General features: G+C 42.9%; 4 protein-coding genes across 4 annotated transcripts; 2 read left to right on the top strand and 2 right to left on the bottom strand.

Moving 5' to 3' along the window:
• Positions 1–2,728: 2,728 nt before the first annotated feature.
• Positions 2,729–3,048, top strand: LOC144256681 (histone H4). Its single transcript, XM_077802076.1, has one exon. It carries the CDS (start codon positions 2,729–2,731, stop codon positions 3,038–3,040), a length of 312 nt encoding a protein of 103 aa, XP_077658202.1. The 3' UTR covers positions 3,041–3,048.
• Positions 3,049–9,395: 6,347 nt separating this feature from the next.
• Positions 9,396–9,707, bottom strand: LOC113195990 (histone H4). Its single transcript, XM_026407713.2, has one exon. It carries the CDS (start codon positions 9,705–9,707, stop codon positions 9,396–9,398), a length of 312 nt encoding a protein of 103 aa, XP_026263498.2.
• An 834-nt stretch (positions 9,708–10,541) lies between these two features.
• Positions 10,542–10,952, bottom strand: LOC113178609 (histone H3.1). Its single transcript, XM_077801935.1, has one exon. The coding sequence runs from the start codon at positions 10,950–10,952 to the stop codon at positions 10,542–10,544; it is 411 nt and encodes a 136-aa protein (XP_077658061.1).
• A 2,486-nt stretch (positions 10,953–13,438) lies between these two features.
• H1-1 (H1.1 linker histone, cluster member) lies at positions 13,439–14,601 on the top strand. The gene has a single exon (XM_026407694.2). It carries the CDS (start codon positions 13,439–13,441, stop codon positions 14,093–14,095), a length of 657 nt encoding a protein of 218 aa, XP_026263479.1. The 3' UTR covers positions 14,096–14,601.
• The last annotated feature ends 3,893 nt before the right edge of the window (positions 14,602–18,494 follow it).

Here is an 18,494-nt window from a genome sequence, read left to right as displayed (position 1 = left end):
CGCAGTGCTACATAGTCTTCAGAGATTAGCATAATTTTCGAATTTGCAATTGTCAATCTCATAGTTGGAAGACTTGATGCCAGCCTCTTGCACATGCATTTGGGTGGGGCTTGCTCCCAATTTATGTCATCTAAGGCCAAGTTGTGAATTGTTTTCCATTATGCCCTTTGATTTTTAAAATAGTCCAAGCTTTACCTTGCTTAAATCCTTTTTTATTTGGCATTACTAAGTTGCATTGATCTCAGTTTAGAAATAAAATTACAGCATATATTTAAAAATTAAATAATGGAAGAAGTTCATATTCAAGGGAAAAAATTACTGAACATTTTAATATATTAAGACTAGTGCCACCATTTAATATTGGGTTAAGCACTTACTGCTATGTATTAGGGAAATGATCTGGGAGGGCTGGAGAGCAAATGGCGGTTTTTAGTTTTGGCAGAAATGGCATTTCCACATGTACTGGCTACTTTTGCATAAGGACTATTTTGAGCCCAAGGTCCTTAAAAGTAGAAGATGAAGAAGGGCATTCTAATTTCCCCTGTTTCCTAAAACCAAAATTATTTCATTGTGAAAAATGCTGATGCTGTCCCTGTACCAAGAGAAAAGAAATATTCTTCAGTAAGGAGTCATAGCTGAGATGATTCTATATAAACAGACATAATTAAAATAATTCCCACTTTCCATAAGCCGCATCACATTGTTCAGACACTATTACATCTCTCTTCAACTTAGAGACTAACCTGTCTCATAAAGCTTGTATGAAATACATTTGTGTGCTTTTGTCTTGATAAATTGTTTCATGCCAAATTTTCAGGTTCAGCTGGAAACCTCAATGGGGATCCTGTCCAGTCTTTTCTCCCTCTAACTGTACAGAGAATACACATTAGGTGTTTGTTCTTTCAAGGTCTTCAGCTAAACATGTTTTTTTTTTTTTTTTCCTCCAAGCACCAAAGAGTGATGTTACACCAAAGTTCACAGTAAATGTTGTTGGTATCAGTTTTAATTAGGGAGGCTTTTTTTTTTTTTAATGTTTATTCTTAAGTTTTAGCTGGACACAATATCTTTATTTTACATTTATGTGGTGCTGAGGATCCAACCCAGTGCCTAGTGCATGCAAGGTAAGTGCTCTACCACTGAACCACAACCTCAGCCCGATTTGGGATTCTTTTGTGAAAGGTCCAGGGTCCTCAAGAAGAGGAAGAAGTTCACACTGTATTGGTCAGATGAAAATTCAGAAGTAGGCCTTTCAGTTTCTACAATGAAAGTGTCTAACTTATTCTGCTTAATGTACATTTTAAGGGAGAATTAACACAATTGGGATAAGCCTATGGTGATCTGGAGTTTTGAATTGCATTCCAGACTCAGTTGTGGGAAAGTCCAAAGGGTATGATTCTTATTACACCTATAGACACCCTCCCCCAATATATATATATATATATATATATATATATATATATATATATATATATATATATATTCACACACACATATGTAATTGTTAAAAAACAAGAATTTGCAATATCTTTTATTACACGATGTGATTTAAAAGAAATCTTCATTAATACATAAATGTCTGCTGTGATATTGTACTGGTAGTAAGACACTGAAATCGAGGAGCATAAGTCAATATCACAATTCAAGCACATTTGCAAAGTAAAACATGCTAGAATTAACCACATTTATGCAGCATTTCTTTTGGACAGTCTCTGCTCTAACATTTTACTCATGTTTGCTAATTCAAATTCTCACAAAACTTCCATGAATGGTTATCTTTACTTGTTTTACAAATGAAGGAGGGGGACCAAAATTACAGGGCCACCTACAAACATTCCCTATTAATGAAAAAGAATGTCGTGAAAGGGTAGCAAAACTGTATCTCCATCTTAGGATCCTGGTTCAACCAGATAGTGGAAATTTACATAATTAACAAGAGACTTATTTAAAAGATTACTTGACACAAGTTTCATGTGGTATAAGAACCCTTATAAGGAGATGATGACACAAAGCAGTTAGTCAATTACTTATATACTGAATGTTAGAAAGCAAAGGTGTTTGAGGTATGGCATTATATTGGGCAGAGAAAAGACAAAGAGTTACAACAGGATTTATTTGTACAGAATATCCTTGGCCTTAGTTCCTATCCGTGATAGGAATGGTAGATTTTTAGTATCTTTATTTATTTTTATGTGGCGGTGAGGTTCGAATCCAGTGACCCACATGTGTGGGCACATGTGGCTCTCTGCCACTGAGCCACAAACCCGGCCCAAGAATGGTGCTTTTTGTTAGATTTAGGGAGGACATCTTTCATGGGATTTCAACTTCCGCATTCTTGAAACAAAATGAAGATCAGGATGATTTTCTTTAGCCTTTTTAAAAAGAGCTTTTATCTAAATTATCAATATGATATTTTCAGCTCTATCAAGAGCTTTGGTATTAAAACATGAACCCTTAATAAAATTCTTAGGCAAAGGGACAGCTTCAGCGATCACATAGTCAACCACAGGAAACAAGGCAAAAGATTCAAAAGTGGAAGTATCCAGTTCTCCGGGTCCTCGGGTCACTGCCCAGTGAGGGGCGGAGCGAAGGCTCAGCCGCGCCTCCTCGTCGCTTCCCGCTTACAGTTCTCAACGAGGTCCGATGGCGGCGTATAATTAGCCGTGGTGCTAGTACAGGGCCTCAGTGAGTAACCTAGCTCCTCTAGGGTTCTACTCCTGAAGCCTTAGCCATGTCTGGCCGCGGAAAAGGGGGCAAAGGCCTGGGGAAGGGCGGCGCCAAGCGCCACCGCAAGGTGCTGCGCGACAACATCCAGGGCATCACCAAGCCCGCCATCCGCCGCCTGGCCCGCCGTGGCGGCGTCAAGCGCATCTCGGGGCTCATCTACGAGGAGACCCGCGGCGTGCTCAAGGTGTTCCTGGAGAACGTGATCCGCGACGCCGTCACCTACACGGAGCACGCCAAGCGCAAGACGGTCACGGCCATGGACGTGGTCTACGCGCTCAAGCGCCAGGGCCGCACCCTCTACGGCTTCGGCGGCTGAGCGTCCTGGTGCCGCCGTCACCTGCTTTCCCCAACTAAAGGCCCTTTTCAGGGCCGCCCACCTACTCCTGAAGAGAGCTGCAGTATTGGCTTCCTTTCTCCCATCTCAGTCATTGTGTGCAGTGCCTAGCGGAGAGTCCTTTTTTTGCCTACTTTAAGTTGGAGTTGGAGTCAGTCTTGGGAGGTAGGGAGATACAGTTCCAATGACATTCCCACTTGCTTTGTAGAACAGACCCTCTTCCTCACTTGCCGAGGGAGGATCCGCATTCTCTGAACTGCGTGTTATGGCGGAGGCTCTGCTTTGGGAGTGCAGTTGAACACCCTGGTTTAGTCGCGTCTCTGAATTGCTCTCCCCAGGTGAAGGGGACAAGTCCTTTCTGGAGGTTGTTACCACCATCAAAATGCCTCATTCCTTTCCAGAGAATTTATCTCCAGTGGCTTCCACCCTCCCCTCCCCTCCCTGTGTAATCCGTCTGGCTTCCATTGTGCTGATAATCACCTAGACCTTGTGGTCCAAGGCTTGAAGGTGCCTTGACACTGACATATTTCTTTTGTCAACTTCAGGGCCCAGCCTGTGGCAGGGCCTACCTAACCTTGAAGCAACTGAGAGGGTAGGAAGCTTCCTCTGAGAATGCACAGATCACTGGTGCTCTTTCTAGCTCATTCCAGTTCATGTTATAAATTACAAACTTCACTACTTGATTTTTATTTGGGAAAATTTCAGACAGCAAAACAAGGTTAGATGCCCAAGTTAGAAAAATCCAACTGGGTTTGCAATGTTTGATTAAACACTTGAGAAATGTATTGATGACGACTTCAAAAATAAGTTTTTAAAAATGTGTGGTTACTTTGAAAGTAGGTCTGATCATGAATAGAGTGTCAAATAAGTGAGATTGAGGAGTTAAGTGCCACGTCTGGGTTGAAGATTAAAATTTTGCCCTCCATATCATAGGTTACAAACATGGACTCAATCAACAGTGGATGTGGGGAAAAAAAGTATTGAACATGTGGGGGCTTTTTCTCTTGTCATTATTCCCTAAATAATACACTGTAACAACTATTTACAAAACTTTTGCATTGTGTTGAGTATTATAGACCATTTAGAGATGATTTGAACTGTTTAGGAGGATGCATGAAGTTTGTAGGGAAATACTACAGTGTCATTGTACTTAAAGGACTTCATCTGCAGATTTTGGTATGGGGATTGGGGGAGTCCTGGAACTAATTTCCCTTGGAGACTGAGGCAAGACTTTAAATGGTGAGACTGGCTTAAAATAAAAATTTAGACCAATTTAGTGCAACAGTATTTACAACAGTGAATGAATATAAGTGCCAAAATTTCATCAAAAGGAACCTGATAAATAACACATGATCTCTCTCTCTCTCTCTCTCTCTCTCTCTCTCTCTCTCTCTCTCTCTCTCTCTCTGTCTCTCTCAAATGAATCACAGTGCAGCTCCACTAAAGAGGGAAGTAGTCCTACAAGTGTGTACTTTGGCTCAGTCCTTGGACCTATTCATGGTTCTTGGCAATAGAATTCAGTCTCACCTCTTGAATATTCTGTGTTTTGTGAAATAGTTTCATGTTCACTATAAGTGCCATTCCTCAAAAGACTCTTGGACCGGCAAACGTCCGGTGGGGGACTGGAACAGGGTGAATGGCTTGGCATCTCTGCCTTCAGATTGTCTGTCTCCTTTGCTGCCTTAACCTCTGGGTCAGATTTCTACTCAGCTCTGCATGTAGACATGCTGATCATTGGAGAAACATCTTTTCCAGAAACATATGCAGGGTCAGCTTGCTGCATTTCTTTCTCCTTCAAGGATGAAAGCACCAACCAAGACAGCTGCTTGAACAGACCTCTAATAGAACTCCGACTTCAGTATAACCTCCATGCTGACTGACACACCTACCCACTGCCATGGCAAGAACACCACGTTGTTACAGGGAATGAAAAGCAGTGGTGCCCCAGTTCTGGGAAATCTCTGTCTATTCCAAGAAAACACCTGAGGGATCCTCCTTCCTATTAGCCCATCTCTCATTACTCTTAGCCCCTGTCTATAACCCATCAAGCCCTAATAATTTGCACAGTTGATTTCTGAGCAAGGTTTCTGCTTCTCAGTTCTTTGGACACATAGGTGTTTTTTTGTTGTTGTTGTTTTGTTTTGTTTGTTTGTTTTGTTTTGTTTGTTTGGTTTTTGCTTTACAAGGCTAAACAGAGACAGATCCCGCTGTGGGAGCCTCTGAGGTTACACAGTAACCTCTAACGAGGCTTTTTGCTTGGCTCTTGACCCCTCTCCCCTGGAGTTTTTGTTTTTCTCTACCCAGAAGCAAGATGATTGTTTTACAAGATATTCTGTCGATGTATCTTCTACTTAGAACACTCCAGCGGCTTTCAATCCTTTTCATAGAAAAGCAAGTATCCTTATCACACAGCCTACAAGTAGGGTGAAAGTCATTCCAGTTTGCCTGAGTTTGAGGGGGTTACCCAGGATGTAGAACTTCCAGTGATAAAATCTGGAAAGTACTAACCAAACCAGGATGTGGTCAACCCACCTAACAGGACTTACTGTAAGATCCACGGGCCAAAGTAACTCCATTTTGAAAATCAGCACCTGCCCACCCAGGCATGACCTTCCTTTTAGGCACAAAGAGTCCCTAATTTTACTGAAACTGGTGAAGGTGATCCCCTCTCACTGACTTGACAAGGTCACAGTGAAAATAAGTGCTGGCAAAGCCACTCTCCCACTGTCTTGACAAGGTCACAGTGAGGATGAATGCTGGCAAAGCCCTGTTGGTTGGTGGGAAACCGAAACCATGAGACCCTTTTTTATGTAATTAGGACTTTTCATTCTCATGCTCATGCTCCTGACAGGAGGCGTGAGTATGTTAAATGCCAAACCAAATTGAATTTCAGATGGCAAGAACATAACAGGTAGTTCATGCCTTGGAGGCTGTTCTACTACCCCTCAGCATATCAAGGACAAAGTAGAAGGCTGTTCTTCTATCTCACTACATTGTGGACAAACCTGATAATGGACAACAATCATTCTCCGAAAGGTCAGAAGAATTTTAGGCACCACATTGATTATATCGACTAGAACCCCCAAGCCCATATTTTTGGCCTTTTAGAAAACCTAATCATTATGCTCATTGTACAAAACCCACCATATGTAGTTTTACTCTTGATTAAGGAAAGTTATGTTATATACTTATGAAAGTTAAGACATATAAGGATACATTCTTTTCATTTGTATAAACCCTCTTTTACTTCACATAGGGATTTATGATGAGCATACTTAATATTGGCAGAAAGTGGACTGATGTTTAGAACTTACTTTTTATTGAGAAAGATTATAAAGACATAAGAACTAGTGCACCTTGACTGAGAAACAAAGAAACTCTTTGAGAAAGCAGCTCAACCAGTTTTATGAGAATAAATTTAGGAATTAATTAAAGTAGCTTTATAAGACATACTTTTAGAATAATGTTAGAAGTATTATTCTATTTAGATTCTTGGGTTTAGAATTCTTAAGTTTTTAGCTGTATGGGTTTCTGATATGTTTTAAGAATGGTTTATAAACTTTAGGATATTTTAAGTATAAGATTTAAGGGCACTTTTTTAGATAGGAATTTTATATTAGAAATAAAAGTTCAGTTGTACTTTAAAACTTAAAGGTTAATGATAGGTTCGGAGACTTAGAGTCTGGTTACGTAGTTTGGCATTGGTTAATAAGAAAATTGTACATCTTGGGAAAATCTGAAAAAATGTAAATTAGTGACACATTTTATTAATGATTGATGACTAAAAAGTCACATCCTGGAAAAATTTAAATTGATGTTACATTTTTCTATACCCCCAATTATGGTTAAGGAAACGTTATGTCTTGGCAAAGTTTTGAAATTGTACAATCAATGACGTATTCTGAATCTATAATGATGAGAAAAATTGTAATAAAAGATGACCCAGAGAAAGATGCATTAGAGCTCTCTCTCTGGAGATTGCTCCAAGGAAACGACTCCTGTCTCATCTTTTCACAGAGGCCACTCATCCTTCAGGACTCCCTGGACCCCACTAGGGCTGGACCCCCGGCATGAAACAATGACCAGATGGGTTATTTTTTAACTACTCCATTGTACATGACTATACAATTAACTACTTTTTTCAGCAGGTTGCTGTGCCTTGCAGAAGGGCAGCTTGACAGATATTCTTTGCCAGTAAACATTTGCTTGAACTTAAGATGTGTCTCTGGCGAATATTTGTACCAGGTACCCTATCTGAATCCTGGCTATCCACTGACCTCATTCTGCATCACATTTTGTTTTTCTTTCCAGTTGATCTCATTGTATTTGAAATGGACAAGACTTCCCAGAGTCAGAGTCTTTATACTTTAATTTTTTTTTTCCCCTCCCTGGAGCTGTTTTATCTTAATATCTGCAAGTCTTTAGTCCTCATTTAATTCAGGCCTCTGCTCAAATTACCCTCCTTATAAAAGAAATCTCCCTTGACCACTCATTCTTTGTAAAATATATATATATATATATATATATATATATATATATATATATATATATATTCCTGCTCATTTGTAAACTAGCATGTGTATGTGTGAGATTGTGTGCATGGTATTTTCTCTGTAATAATACATATAATCTTTTTTCTTTATTGTCTGTCTTCCCCCAACTGGACTATAATGTCTTGAGAGTGAAACATTGTTTTCTTCCTGAAGTATCCCTAGCACCTAGAAAGGGGCTAACATCTGGCATGTAGTTTCAAGGGTTTTTAAGTGAACGTATGCATGAATCTTCCACAGGAGTCCCCAGGCCTCCACCAGACCCACCAGTGCTGCCACAACTGATTCTCCAGTCTGCATGGCAGTTTGGATTTGAGGGATGAAACCAGGACTGTAAATTCAGCAAGAATTGCATGAAAGGACTGAGGAAGGCTCAGAGGTTTCTACTCACAGCAGAGGTGGTTATGACTAAATGAGTATGTCCCTATTAGCAATTCGAGCACACAAAAAAAGGCCAGACAGACCAGAAAAGAAGCTACCACTTCTTCCATATAGGCCACCTGTTAACTACATGTCTTTCTCCACTGGCTAGTCATTAGGAGAGTAAATTCTAATTTGCTCACTGATGATCCCAATTGTCTATAATAGCACAGGCACATTGCATGAGGACATTGAGTGTCTCTTAAAGGACACCAGCAAAGAAGGACATAAAATGACCACCTTCCCAACCAGGCTGGTATTTTCTCCTGACTCAATTCCTGAAACCCTTCAGGATGTAGCTATGAATTCTCTCCATTGTCTGTTTTTAGTTAAGCCAAGCTAGGTACTTTCATCATCCCCCCCCAAAAAAAAAAAAAAATATCGGGTAGAAAACGGGACCCCAATATCAAGGAGACATTCAGCCTTGCCTGAAGTCGGCCCCCTACAAAAATGGTACCAAAAGGAACTCAGTGAGAGAAGCGTTTGAGTGTCTCTTCAGATGAGAATAAGATGCTTCCTATTAGCGAATATCAAGTCAGTTCACATCCCTATTCTAGCTGGATCCTGAAACCTGATGTTATATGAACACAGCTGCATCAGAAACACCCTTGAAAACTCAGTGGCCTTAATGACTGACCACAAAGTCCATACATCTCAATCTGGCATACGTGGACATTCACAGACCAGCAGCATCTGTCCTGACCAACCTCACCTGCTGCCTCCCACGCTGCCTGCCTCTGCTATACTAAACACACACACACACACACACACCCCGCAAATACACATCTAGATCTATAGACAAAACATATCTAAAGAATGTATATGTAGGTCTATATATAAGCATACACATGCTGAAAAGTAATGAAAAATGGAAACTGTCTCTATTGATATTTACATTGTCTATACCGCCAATTCTCCCACCTTGTGTGCAACTCCTGATTTCGTGGTCTGTCCTCTAATTTCAATGCACAAGAAAATGCTCTAAAACGGCTTTGCAGTGTCAAAAACCCAGCAGCGGCCTACCCATCCCCCTTCTCTGGCTCGCAGATCCATTAGGTCATCAGTTCTGATTGGCTGATACCCTCGGATAGGCTTCCTGACAGGGTAATGATTCTCTTTGTTCGTAGGAAACTGATGCAAGTTCCTTACACAACACTAATTTCTTTTTCGTTCATTTTCCTTAAATGGGCTGAAGTTTTTGCCCTACTCACCTAGCAAACAGGCGCGACTAAGTGGATATAGCTCATCTTACATTCCCGTCTCTTTGGCTATCCCACAATACCGTCCGACAGCTCTTTTTTTGAGTGGTTGGGCGGCCCTGAAAAGGGCCTTTTGAGTAACGTAAGCGACGGTGAAAACCAGGTGTCTTAGCCGCCGAAGCCGTAGAGGGTGCGGCCCTGGCGCTTGAGCGCGTAGACCACGTCCATGGCCGTGACCGTCTTGCGCTTGGCGTGCTCCGTGTAGGTGACGGCGTCGCGGATCACGTTCTCCAGGAACACCTTGAGCACGCCGCGGGTCTCCTCGTAGATGAGCCCGGAGATGCGCTTGACGCCGCCACGGCGGGCCAGGCGGCGGATGGCGGGCTTGGTGATGCCCTGGATGTTGTCGCGCAGCACCTTGCGGTGGCGCTTGGCGCCGCCTTTGCCCAGGCCCTTTCCGCCCTTGCCCCTGCCAGACATGGTTCCCGAAGATCAAACCCAACACCAAGTGAGGGTGCAGCGCAGAGCCGACCCTTATATACCTATCTCGCCCCTCCTCTCCGCCCCTAGCAAATGTAAAGAATGGAAAGCGCGCGGGCGGGAAACGTGACGTCTCCAGTCCCCGCCCCTAAGCCCTCCTCCTAATCCTCGGGAGTCGGAAGCGGCTGGCGCCCAGGCAGCTCTACCACTGGTCTTTGCTTTCTTTTATGCTTTCAGGAACTAATTTAGCATTTAAATGTAAATTCATTTACTGCAAAAACACCTTAAGTGAGAAATTCTAAGATGTCTTTATGTGGTGAAAAAAATGGGGCTTGTGGGTATGGAGCCTGTCCATGTTTTTTTTTTTCTTATGGGAGGAAAGGTTTATTTAGATGGCTCAGTTTCAGAGGTCTCAGTCCTTAGACACCCAGCTGCATTCCTTGGGGCTTAAGATGAGGCAGAAGTGGTGGAGGCAAGTGACTCCCATGATACACCCCAAAGCCTATCTTTTCCGACAACTTCCCTACCGACCCTCAATTGCACTGTTAATCCCTTGAGGGAATTAACCCACTGATTGGCCTTGTTTCTATCACAAATTTCTTTTTAAATTTAGGATTGGGATGTAGTTCCCCTTTTGTGCTTAAACTCACTCTTTCTAGCCTTTGAAATGTTATTACCGAAGTCCCTCAAACCCCCATGGCATATAAAACAAGTGGAAAAGTGCAGTGTCATTATTAAGTGGTTGGCCCTCTTAAGTGTTTTCACAGCTGCCTTATTTGAGAATGTGGGTGGCTCTGAAAAGAGCCTTTGGCAAAAATGAAATTGGAAACCCAATTACGCCCTCTCCCCGCGGATGCGGCGGGCCAGCTGGATGTCCTTGGGCATGATGGTGACGCGCTTGGCGTGGATGGCGCACAGGTTGGTGTCCTCGAACAGCCCCACCAGGTAGGCCTCGCAGGCCTCCTGCAGAGCCATGACGGCCGAGCTCTGGAAGCGCAGGTCGGTCTTGAAGTCCTGCGCGATCTCGCGCACCAGGCGCTGGAACGGCAGCTTGCGGATCAGCAGCTCGGTGGACTTCTGGTAGCGGCGGATCTCGCGCAGCGCCACGGTGCCGGGCCGGTAGCGGTGAGGCTTCTTGACGCCGCCGGTGGCCGGGGCGCTCTTGCGGGCGGCCTTGGTGGCCAGCTGCTTGCGCGGCGCCTTGCCGCCGGTGGACTTACGCGCGGTCTGCTTGGTACGAGCCATTTCAAGTAAAGCTGAAGGTACCCAACAGCAGAGGAAATGTCGGTCAGCTGCATTACTAATATTTATAGTATGTAAAGTGCAGCGATTGGATGATTAAAAATGTTTTGCTTTACGTAGCAGGCTCTGATTGGTTTATTTTAAAATTGTCCCAAAAATGCAGTTTCATTGGCTACTCGGTTATACCCTCTGTTCTTTTCAGGTTTTTTTCCTTTCTTTTTTAAACTTTCTTCGTCTTTCATATCCGATCCTTATAATCTCAAAGCGTACTTTTATCTATTTATAAATTAGACTTAGATTTTGATGCTACAGTAGTTCTCCAATCTGTTTAACCCTCAGTTCCCGGGGAGTGTTACGATTTAGTGAACATTGCTAACCCGCTACCCCGTAACATTCTTTCATGCCGTGCACCCGATTCATGGTTAGTGTCTGAAAAAACGACTCCTTTAGTAATGTTTTAGTTGATCAACGGCCTTCGTTGAAACCTGCAAAAGTATAATTTCGTAAAGTAAATAATATTGTTTCTCCCAAACGAGTCTGTAATAGGAGTCCTTTTTGTCAGGTGATCAATGTTTTCCTGAATTCTATACTTTGCGCTTTGCCAGGTGAGAAATGGCGGTGGCTGCCACTCCAGCGCCGCCGCCACGTACATTAGCGCGCCAGCCCACCCAGCTTGAAGTTGTGGCCCCTCGTGAAGCAGGCGGTGGACCTCGACCAAGAGAAACTGGAGTCCACACTGCAAAGAGCATAATTTAACCTTGCAAATTGTGCCTCAAATATTAAAATGTTGGATATTGTTTTAACAGAAGCTTCTACCTTTTCATTGGTTTATTCTATTTTTTTCTGGTAGCCATTTAGAAAGCACATCTAGCATCCTTCATTTGTGTGGAGGGGTGCCACTTAATCTGAAGCCGCCCTTTTAACACAGTGGAAACAAAGACAAACCATTATTTGAATAAGAAAGCAGTGTATAAACCAATTATGCGTCTGAGATTTTGTAGTCTTTCCGTTTTAAAAGCTTCATCTTATTACATGCTTTGTTTATTACACTAAGAAAGGCTTATGTTTTTCAAAGTTTCCTTAAAAAAAAAATTTAAGTCTTTCTTGTGAACGTGCACTTTGTAATTCACTATCCCTTTCAAAGTAAGATGCTTACTTCCGTTTCCAGTTGATTTTCCAAATTCTTAGAAATCACTTAATGTATTTGGAAACAGCTTCTTGATAAAATTCGAGGCAGTAAAGAAGATGGACACAATAGGAGTCTGGGACGATTACATTATCTCGTGCTCTAAAGACAGTGGGGAAATCTCCGGGGCCCTAGGCCAGTGCGGACTTGTTTGAAAACTGCAAGGATGGCGGCGGGAATGAGAAGTCACTGCCTTGTTCCCCGGAGTCCTTGGGCCATTACCCAGGGCAGTGTTGTAGAAAAGGATGACAGTTTAACAGTATTTCATCCTCCCTTTAGTTTATAGCCATTAGTTCTTAAAGTTAAATCGCTTTATCATGCAGTTGCTTTTGAAGTTTATTTACTGTCAAACACAAATTAAAGGGAAATTGCCTTGAAATCTTACCTCAAGGGAGTGTCCTCTTGTTTTTACACAAAGGGGACCTAACTTCTTGATACAATGCCTTCCAGGGAACCGCTTAGTCCTCCTAGCGTTTTATGATTGCCTCTCCTAGTCCATTGAGAGCCCAAGTCTGTGTTGCTAGGGCGGATGGGCGGTTCTGGGCTGCCAGGGGACCAAGGCTGTAGACCTCGGGTTTGAGGATGAAAGGGCACCCAGAACCAGAGAAGCTCGCCGGACCGCAGGAGTAAGTTGCGATTGAAGAAACTGTTTTCAGACTGTTCCCCTCACACGGAGTATGGTAACTGGGTTTAGTGAATTCTATAGAGTTTCCCACGACTCGTTCTTTGACCAAAATATGTGCAAGGTGTGCACCAGACAGCTTTTCTCCGTTGCTAAGAAACCAGACGGCACGGATGAAAACCGGTCCTGAACCTGAGGCAAGGCCTCGCCTTCCTCTAGCTCAGCCACCACCCAATACACGATCCTTTGCATGGTTTAAAAAGTGAGAAGCGAGCATTAGGGACAGAGCACCTTCTAGCAGTTTCAAGGGACGCCCCTTGGATTTTTTTGATTGTCTCGCTTAGAAACGGCACCCCTCTCCCACAAAGGGGGCTGCTTTTCGAGAGGGAAGTTACACCCTTTGGTGTTAGTAGACAGTACTGCCCGACCCTGCTCGGCCTACAGCGTCCACCGCACCCAGCCTCAGGGGCGGCTCTCAGGGTGCTTCAGAGCGCACAGAGGGAAGTCCAGCGCCCCCGGACCGGCGAGGCCCTCGGCTGCGCGCGGCGCTAGGTGCGAGGGGCGGGCACCTGCGTGCACCAATCACGGCGCAGCCCCGCTCTATAAATACGCCGCGCGGGTCCGCGGCCGGCCTCCCGCTCTGCCAGGTCTAGCCAGTTCTTTTCTCCAGTAGCAGTCGCCATGTCCGAGACGGCGCCGGCCGCCCAAGCCGCTCCGGCGGCCGCCCCTGAGAAGCCTTCCGCTGGCAAGAAGGCGAAGAAGCCCGCCAAGACGGCGGCCGCCGCCAAGAAGAAGCCTGCTGGCCCCTCAGTGTCCGAGCTCATCACCCAGGCCGTGGCCGCCTCCAAGGAGCGCAGTGGCGTGTCCCTGGCCGCGCTCAAGAAGGCGCTGGCGGCCGCAGGCTACGACGTGGAGAAGAACAACAGCCGCATCAAGCTGGGCCTCAAGAGCCTGGTGAGCAAGGGCACCCTGGTGCAGACCAAGGGCACCGGCGCCTCCGGCTCCTTCAAGCTCAACAAGAAGGCGGCCTCCGGGGAGGCCAAGCCCAGCACCGCAAAGTTGGCAGCCAAGGCCAAGTCCTCGGGCTCTTCGAAGAAGCCCAAAAAGCCCGCAGGGGCCGCGGTTAAGAGGAATGTTAAGACTCCGAAGAAGGCAAAAAAGCCCGCGATGGCCAAGAAGTCATCCAAGAGCCCCAAGAAGCCTAAGGTCGTGAAGCCAAAGAAGGTAACCAGAAGCCCTGCCAAGGCCAAGGCGGTGAAGCCCAAGGCGGCCAAGGCGAAGGTGACCAAGCCAAAGACTGCGGCCAAGCCCAAGAAGGCAGCCCCCAAGAAAAAGTGAAAATCCTGGCTGGAAACTTTCCAGTGACCCAACGGCTCTTTTAAGAGCCACCTACGTGATTCAGGAAAAGAGCTTGATACCGTTTCCATAGTTGACACCAATCTAAGTTGTCACATTGAAACGTGAAGAGAAGTTTTGGAAGTAAGCTGGTTGGGCTATGAGGGTTTTAGCCTAATTGGTCCATGAAGCCCCTTATAGGGATTAGCTGCGTAGTAACCGTAAGAAGGCAGGGTGTGGCTGGAGGTGGGTGAGTATGTTTGGTCCTGGGTAGGTGGGAGACGCTCTTCACCCTCGACGTTCAGTCTAGCCTCAAGGAGTGGAGCCCTCCGTCTAGGGACTAGATTCAAACAGCTCCAAATAGACTTTCCGGACTTTTCAAGTTGTGTTTTTTTGTTGTTGTTGTTAAGCTGTTTTGGTCACAACAGTGAAAAAACACTCATTACCTGTGTTATGCTTTTTATTTCCTGTGATGTATTTCCCATTTGTATGCAAAAGCTTGTATTGGGTATGTGGGGTTTTTAAAATATTGTTCTAATAATAAATTTGTCTTATGGCTTCAAAGTTTCCAGTTTGGGTTAAAAATTATACACTACTACTCTGAGTTTGCAGTCTTTCTACATTTTCTTTTTAAAGTTTTTGTTGTTGTTTGTTTTATCTTAAAAAAGAAAAGTTGTCTCTAATCCAACTAGAATTTATATTGTGAACACAGAAGGATGGGCAGCTGTTCCAACCCCATTTATTAAATACTTCATCCATTTTCCCAATAAACTGAAATAAAACATTTATAATTTATTATTTACATAATAGAATTTTTTTTTCTCCTGAACTCCATGTACTTGTCCTAATTTTATTCCTAATTCATTTATAAGTTTGTTGTTATTGTTGTTTCAATGTAAGAGTTCTTGCTTTCTTAGATCTCACCGCTGGGAGGGAAAAGGTGTGCTGATATTTTGTATCCAGCTCTTTTGCCAATTTCTGAAATTCTACTTTTTTTCTTTTCTCTTCAAAATAAAACCCCTATGGATGTCTTATAGTTAATAACAAAATAAATCTATCCTTTTTTGTTTTCCTCAATGTGAACATCATGAAATTTAATTTTACAGCCTTTGCTACAAATCTCCAAAGTAAAGCAGAATAATACTTTTTGAAGACATTTTTAAATTTTTAGTTCTTGGTTTTAATTAGCATAATATTAGTTAACATGATATTAAGTGTCCTTTAAGATGATATTTATCAATGCCAGGCACAGTGGTACACACTTGTAATCCCAGCTGGTCCGGAGGCTGAGGCAGGAGGATTGCAAGTTCAAAGACAGCCTCAGCAATGGCAAAGTGCTAAGGAACTCAGTAAAACCCTGTCTCTAAGTAAAATACAAAGTAGGGCTGGGGATATGTTCAGTGGTTGAATGCCCGTGAGTTCAATCCCTGGTACCCACCTCCCCACCAAAAAAAAAAGATGACATTTAATATCAGTTTTTGGTATCAGAATTATCTTTGCTTTCCTTCCTGTCTTATTTTACTTTAAAACAATAATGAATGGTTGCTACATTTTCTTTATGCGTTGGTAGGATTTCAATTTGTTTAGTGCTTTCTTAAATGCTAGGCCCTCAAACTTGATGTGGCTGAAAGTCTTAACTAGAAGAGTGAGATGTTTTTCCCTCTATAAGAGAGAATTAAGTGTGCACTGGTGGAGGTGGGAGAGGGAAAATCAGAAACTGTGCAGTTTGTGAGATTTCCGAGTGGAACAGGGGGTAATCAACTGCATCCACTGCTGTGGACGGAAGTGTGGATGCCCAAGAATAACTTCTTGGATTAGCAGCATGGAATCACTGGTGGTCTTGAGGAGAGAAGTTCTGGGGGAGGATGGACTTCATCTGAGTCATAAATCTGAGAGTCTTTGGTATGTGGATGGTATTTAAAGCCATAGGATTTGGTGAGGCCTCCAAGGGTTAGCTAAAGTAGAGAAGAGTTTAGAGAAAGGGGGAAGATCTGATTCCCAAAGCATCCATATCAGGGATGCAGGGGAACTGGCCCTGGACATTTTTCATGAATAAATCCAAATAAAAATTATATTTATATTGTATTCTTATTTGAAAGTTAAGGGATTGGATTCAAGCAGCGTTTTTCAAACTACAGATCTCAGCCTGTTTGGAATGTATTGAAACAGAACACACTAGAGAAAGCACGTCCTGGAAATGAGGTGTTAGGTGTTTAGATTGTTGGGGACAAGCATGCATTTTCTGTACCTTGGAGAAGAAGGCTGTCCTTGGTGGGCACAACCAAAATCATCTGAAAGATGCTTCCTTCCATGGTCTTTCCCAGCTTCAAGAGTGTGCTGTTTTAATTGATGTTGTGACCCCAAAATTATCAAATCAGTGTCTATACCGAAGAGGAGACTTGAAATAATTCTCACTGACAGTCTCAAGGATCCTCTTGAGACAAGCCGGTGATAGTGGTGACATGATCCGATTCTCTACTAGTGAGTTCATTTGTCTCTGCCTATGAAGTCCTTTCAAGAGAAAAAGAAAAGCACAGGAGTTCTGTGATTTCCAGGACTGAAAATAAGCAGGGCCTCCTTCAAGAGGCATAGAGGACAAATAATGATTTTTTTGAAATTGACAATGGTCACACATAAACAGGAGAGAGAGCTGGAGGGGGAGATGCACAGGACTCTCTCATCTTAATCATAGGTTTTATTGTGTCCAGTGTGGCCCAAGTATGAAAGGAAAATATTTTGGGTGGGGATGAATTTATTCTTTTCTTTACACTGTAATATATTCTTCATTTATGTGACAATGTGCACATGTAAATTTAAATTAGAAAAAAAAGATGTTAATCTGCACATTAAAGTAGAGCTGTATTAAAGCACAAGTGTTAGTCATTAATCAGCTGTTTAGCAAATGGTGGTCTACTCACTTCCCATGATACTCCGTTGGTGTATGTCCCATGGTTTAACCAGCGCCCTATGGATTTAAATATACACATACATTTAACAAAAATTACATGATCGTTTTCAAATCTGTCTCAGAATATGTTCCCAAAAGTAGGACTTCTTTTTTTTCTATATCAAAGGGTAAAAAGTAACATTGCAAATTTCAGGTTGTAGTAAAATAATACTAATTCGATTTTAAAAACAAATACTAATAGTTAAGGACAAAATGTTATCAGACCTCAACTAGCATTGACCACATCTTTTTAATTTCATTTTATTTTTAAACAATATATTGTTTCAAAAATCCAAACTACGTGAACAGATATATGCTGAAAAGTTCAGTTCCAAACTCCCATCCTGTCCACACAGTCTGTCCCTTCCAGTGTTTCTTTATAGAAACAGAAACATGGGGACTCTTTCCCTCCCCACCCTGTAGTAGGTCACTCAGGCGTGTCCACCACTGTTCACTGGGCAGTCTGGCTGGAGCTGGGGGCAGAAGGGCACAGAGGCTGTCTTCAGTTCTTTGCACAGGTACGTGATGTACATTGTGTAAGGAATAATAGTTCAGCTTCCAAAATATCTGTTGAAAAATACACCTTTGCCAGACAGTCTTTTAACTTTGTGATAAATTCTGCTTGCCATCTTTTTATTTTTATGCAATTAAATTTTAAGTGAGTTATACACAGGTCTTTGTCACTATAAGAAACAAAAGGATTTACCCCATTTGAAAAAAAAATATTTCTGAGTGTCTTGTTTTTATATTTAAATCTTTCAACTATTTAGAATTTATCCTGGTAAGCTGCATTTTATAAATGGCTCTCTGTGTGTCTTAACACTACTTGGAACTCCATCTTTCCTTCCCATGATGAAATGTTCCTTTACTGTCTATTTCTGGACTTCTCTGTTGCATCGATCTTTCTGCCTATTCAAGCACCAAGCAGCACACTATTTTAATTGAAGATTGATAACCTTTATAAAACATGGTAAAGAATGTCCACCCTGACTGGTCTTATTCTTCAGTTTTAGACAAATTATAGATTCTAGCTTTTCAAATAATTGAGGGACATTTGGAGCCGGGGTCACTAGGCTTTTATTTTTGCTGGGGAAAGTTCTGTAGAGATTCTGTCCTGCTCTCCCAGCACCACTCCAGAACACCCCCATGAGTTTTAAAGGGCAACAATAGCTTGTGTGCAGATATTTCCCCTCAAATCTGTGCTGATCACAGTCAATCTAAGAGTAAAAAAGAAACTAGAAAGAGTTTTATTGCCTAAGAATCAGTAGGTGCCCTCTGTGAACTAATATATCACTCCTTCTTCCAAACTCTCTGGAAAGCACGCTGTGACTGGAGAACTCTAAACTTTGAGGAATCTGGAAAGGCCTCCTGCTGAGTGGGAGGAGGCTACAGTCTGGCACCTTCCAGACCCAGTGTTCACTGGACAGAAAGGTCATTAACTTACCTGCTGGTTCT

The sequence above is a fragment of the Urocitellus parryii genome, chromosome 8 (genome assembly GCF_045843805.1).
Source record: "Urocitellus parryii isolate mUroPar1 chromosome 8, mUroPar1.hap1, whole genome shotgun sequence".
In the NCBI taxonomy this organism is placed as follows: domain Eukaryota; kingdom Metazoa; phylum Chordata; class Mammalia; order Rodentia; family Sciuridae; genus Urocitellus; species Urocitellus parryii.
The sequence above is the reverse complement of the archived record's forward strand: the minus strand, read 5'-3'. Positions and strand labels throughout refer to the sequence as shown.

Excerpts from the sequence above, each read along its gene's own strand:
- LOC144256681 (XM_077802076.1), top strand. The coding sequence starts at position 2,729 with ATGTCTGGCCGCGGAAAAGGGGGCAAAGGCCTGGGGAAGGGCGGCGCC.
- LOC113195990 (XM_026407713.2), bottom strand. The coding sequence starts at position 9,707 with ATGTCTGGCAGGGGCAAGGGCGGAAAGGGCCTGGGCAAAGGCGGCGCC.
- LOC113178609 (XM_077801935.1), bottom strand. The coding sequence starts at position 10,952 with ATGGCTCGTACCAAGCAGACCGCGCGTAAGTCCACCGGCGGCAAGGCG.
- H1-1 (XM_026407694.2), top strand. The coding sequence starts at position 13,439 with ATGTCCGAGACGGCGCCGGCCGCCCAAGCCGCTCCGGCGGCCGCCCCT.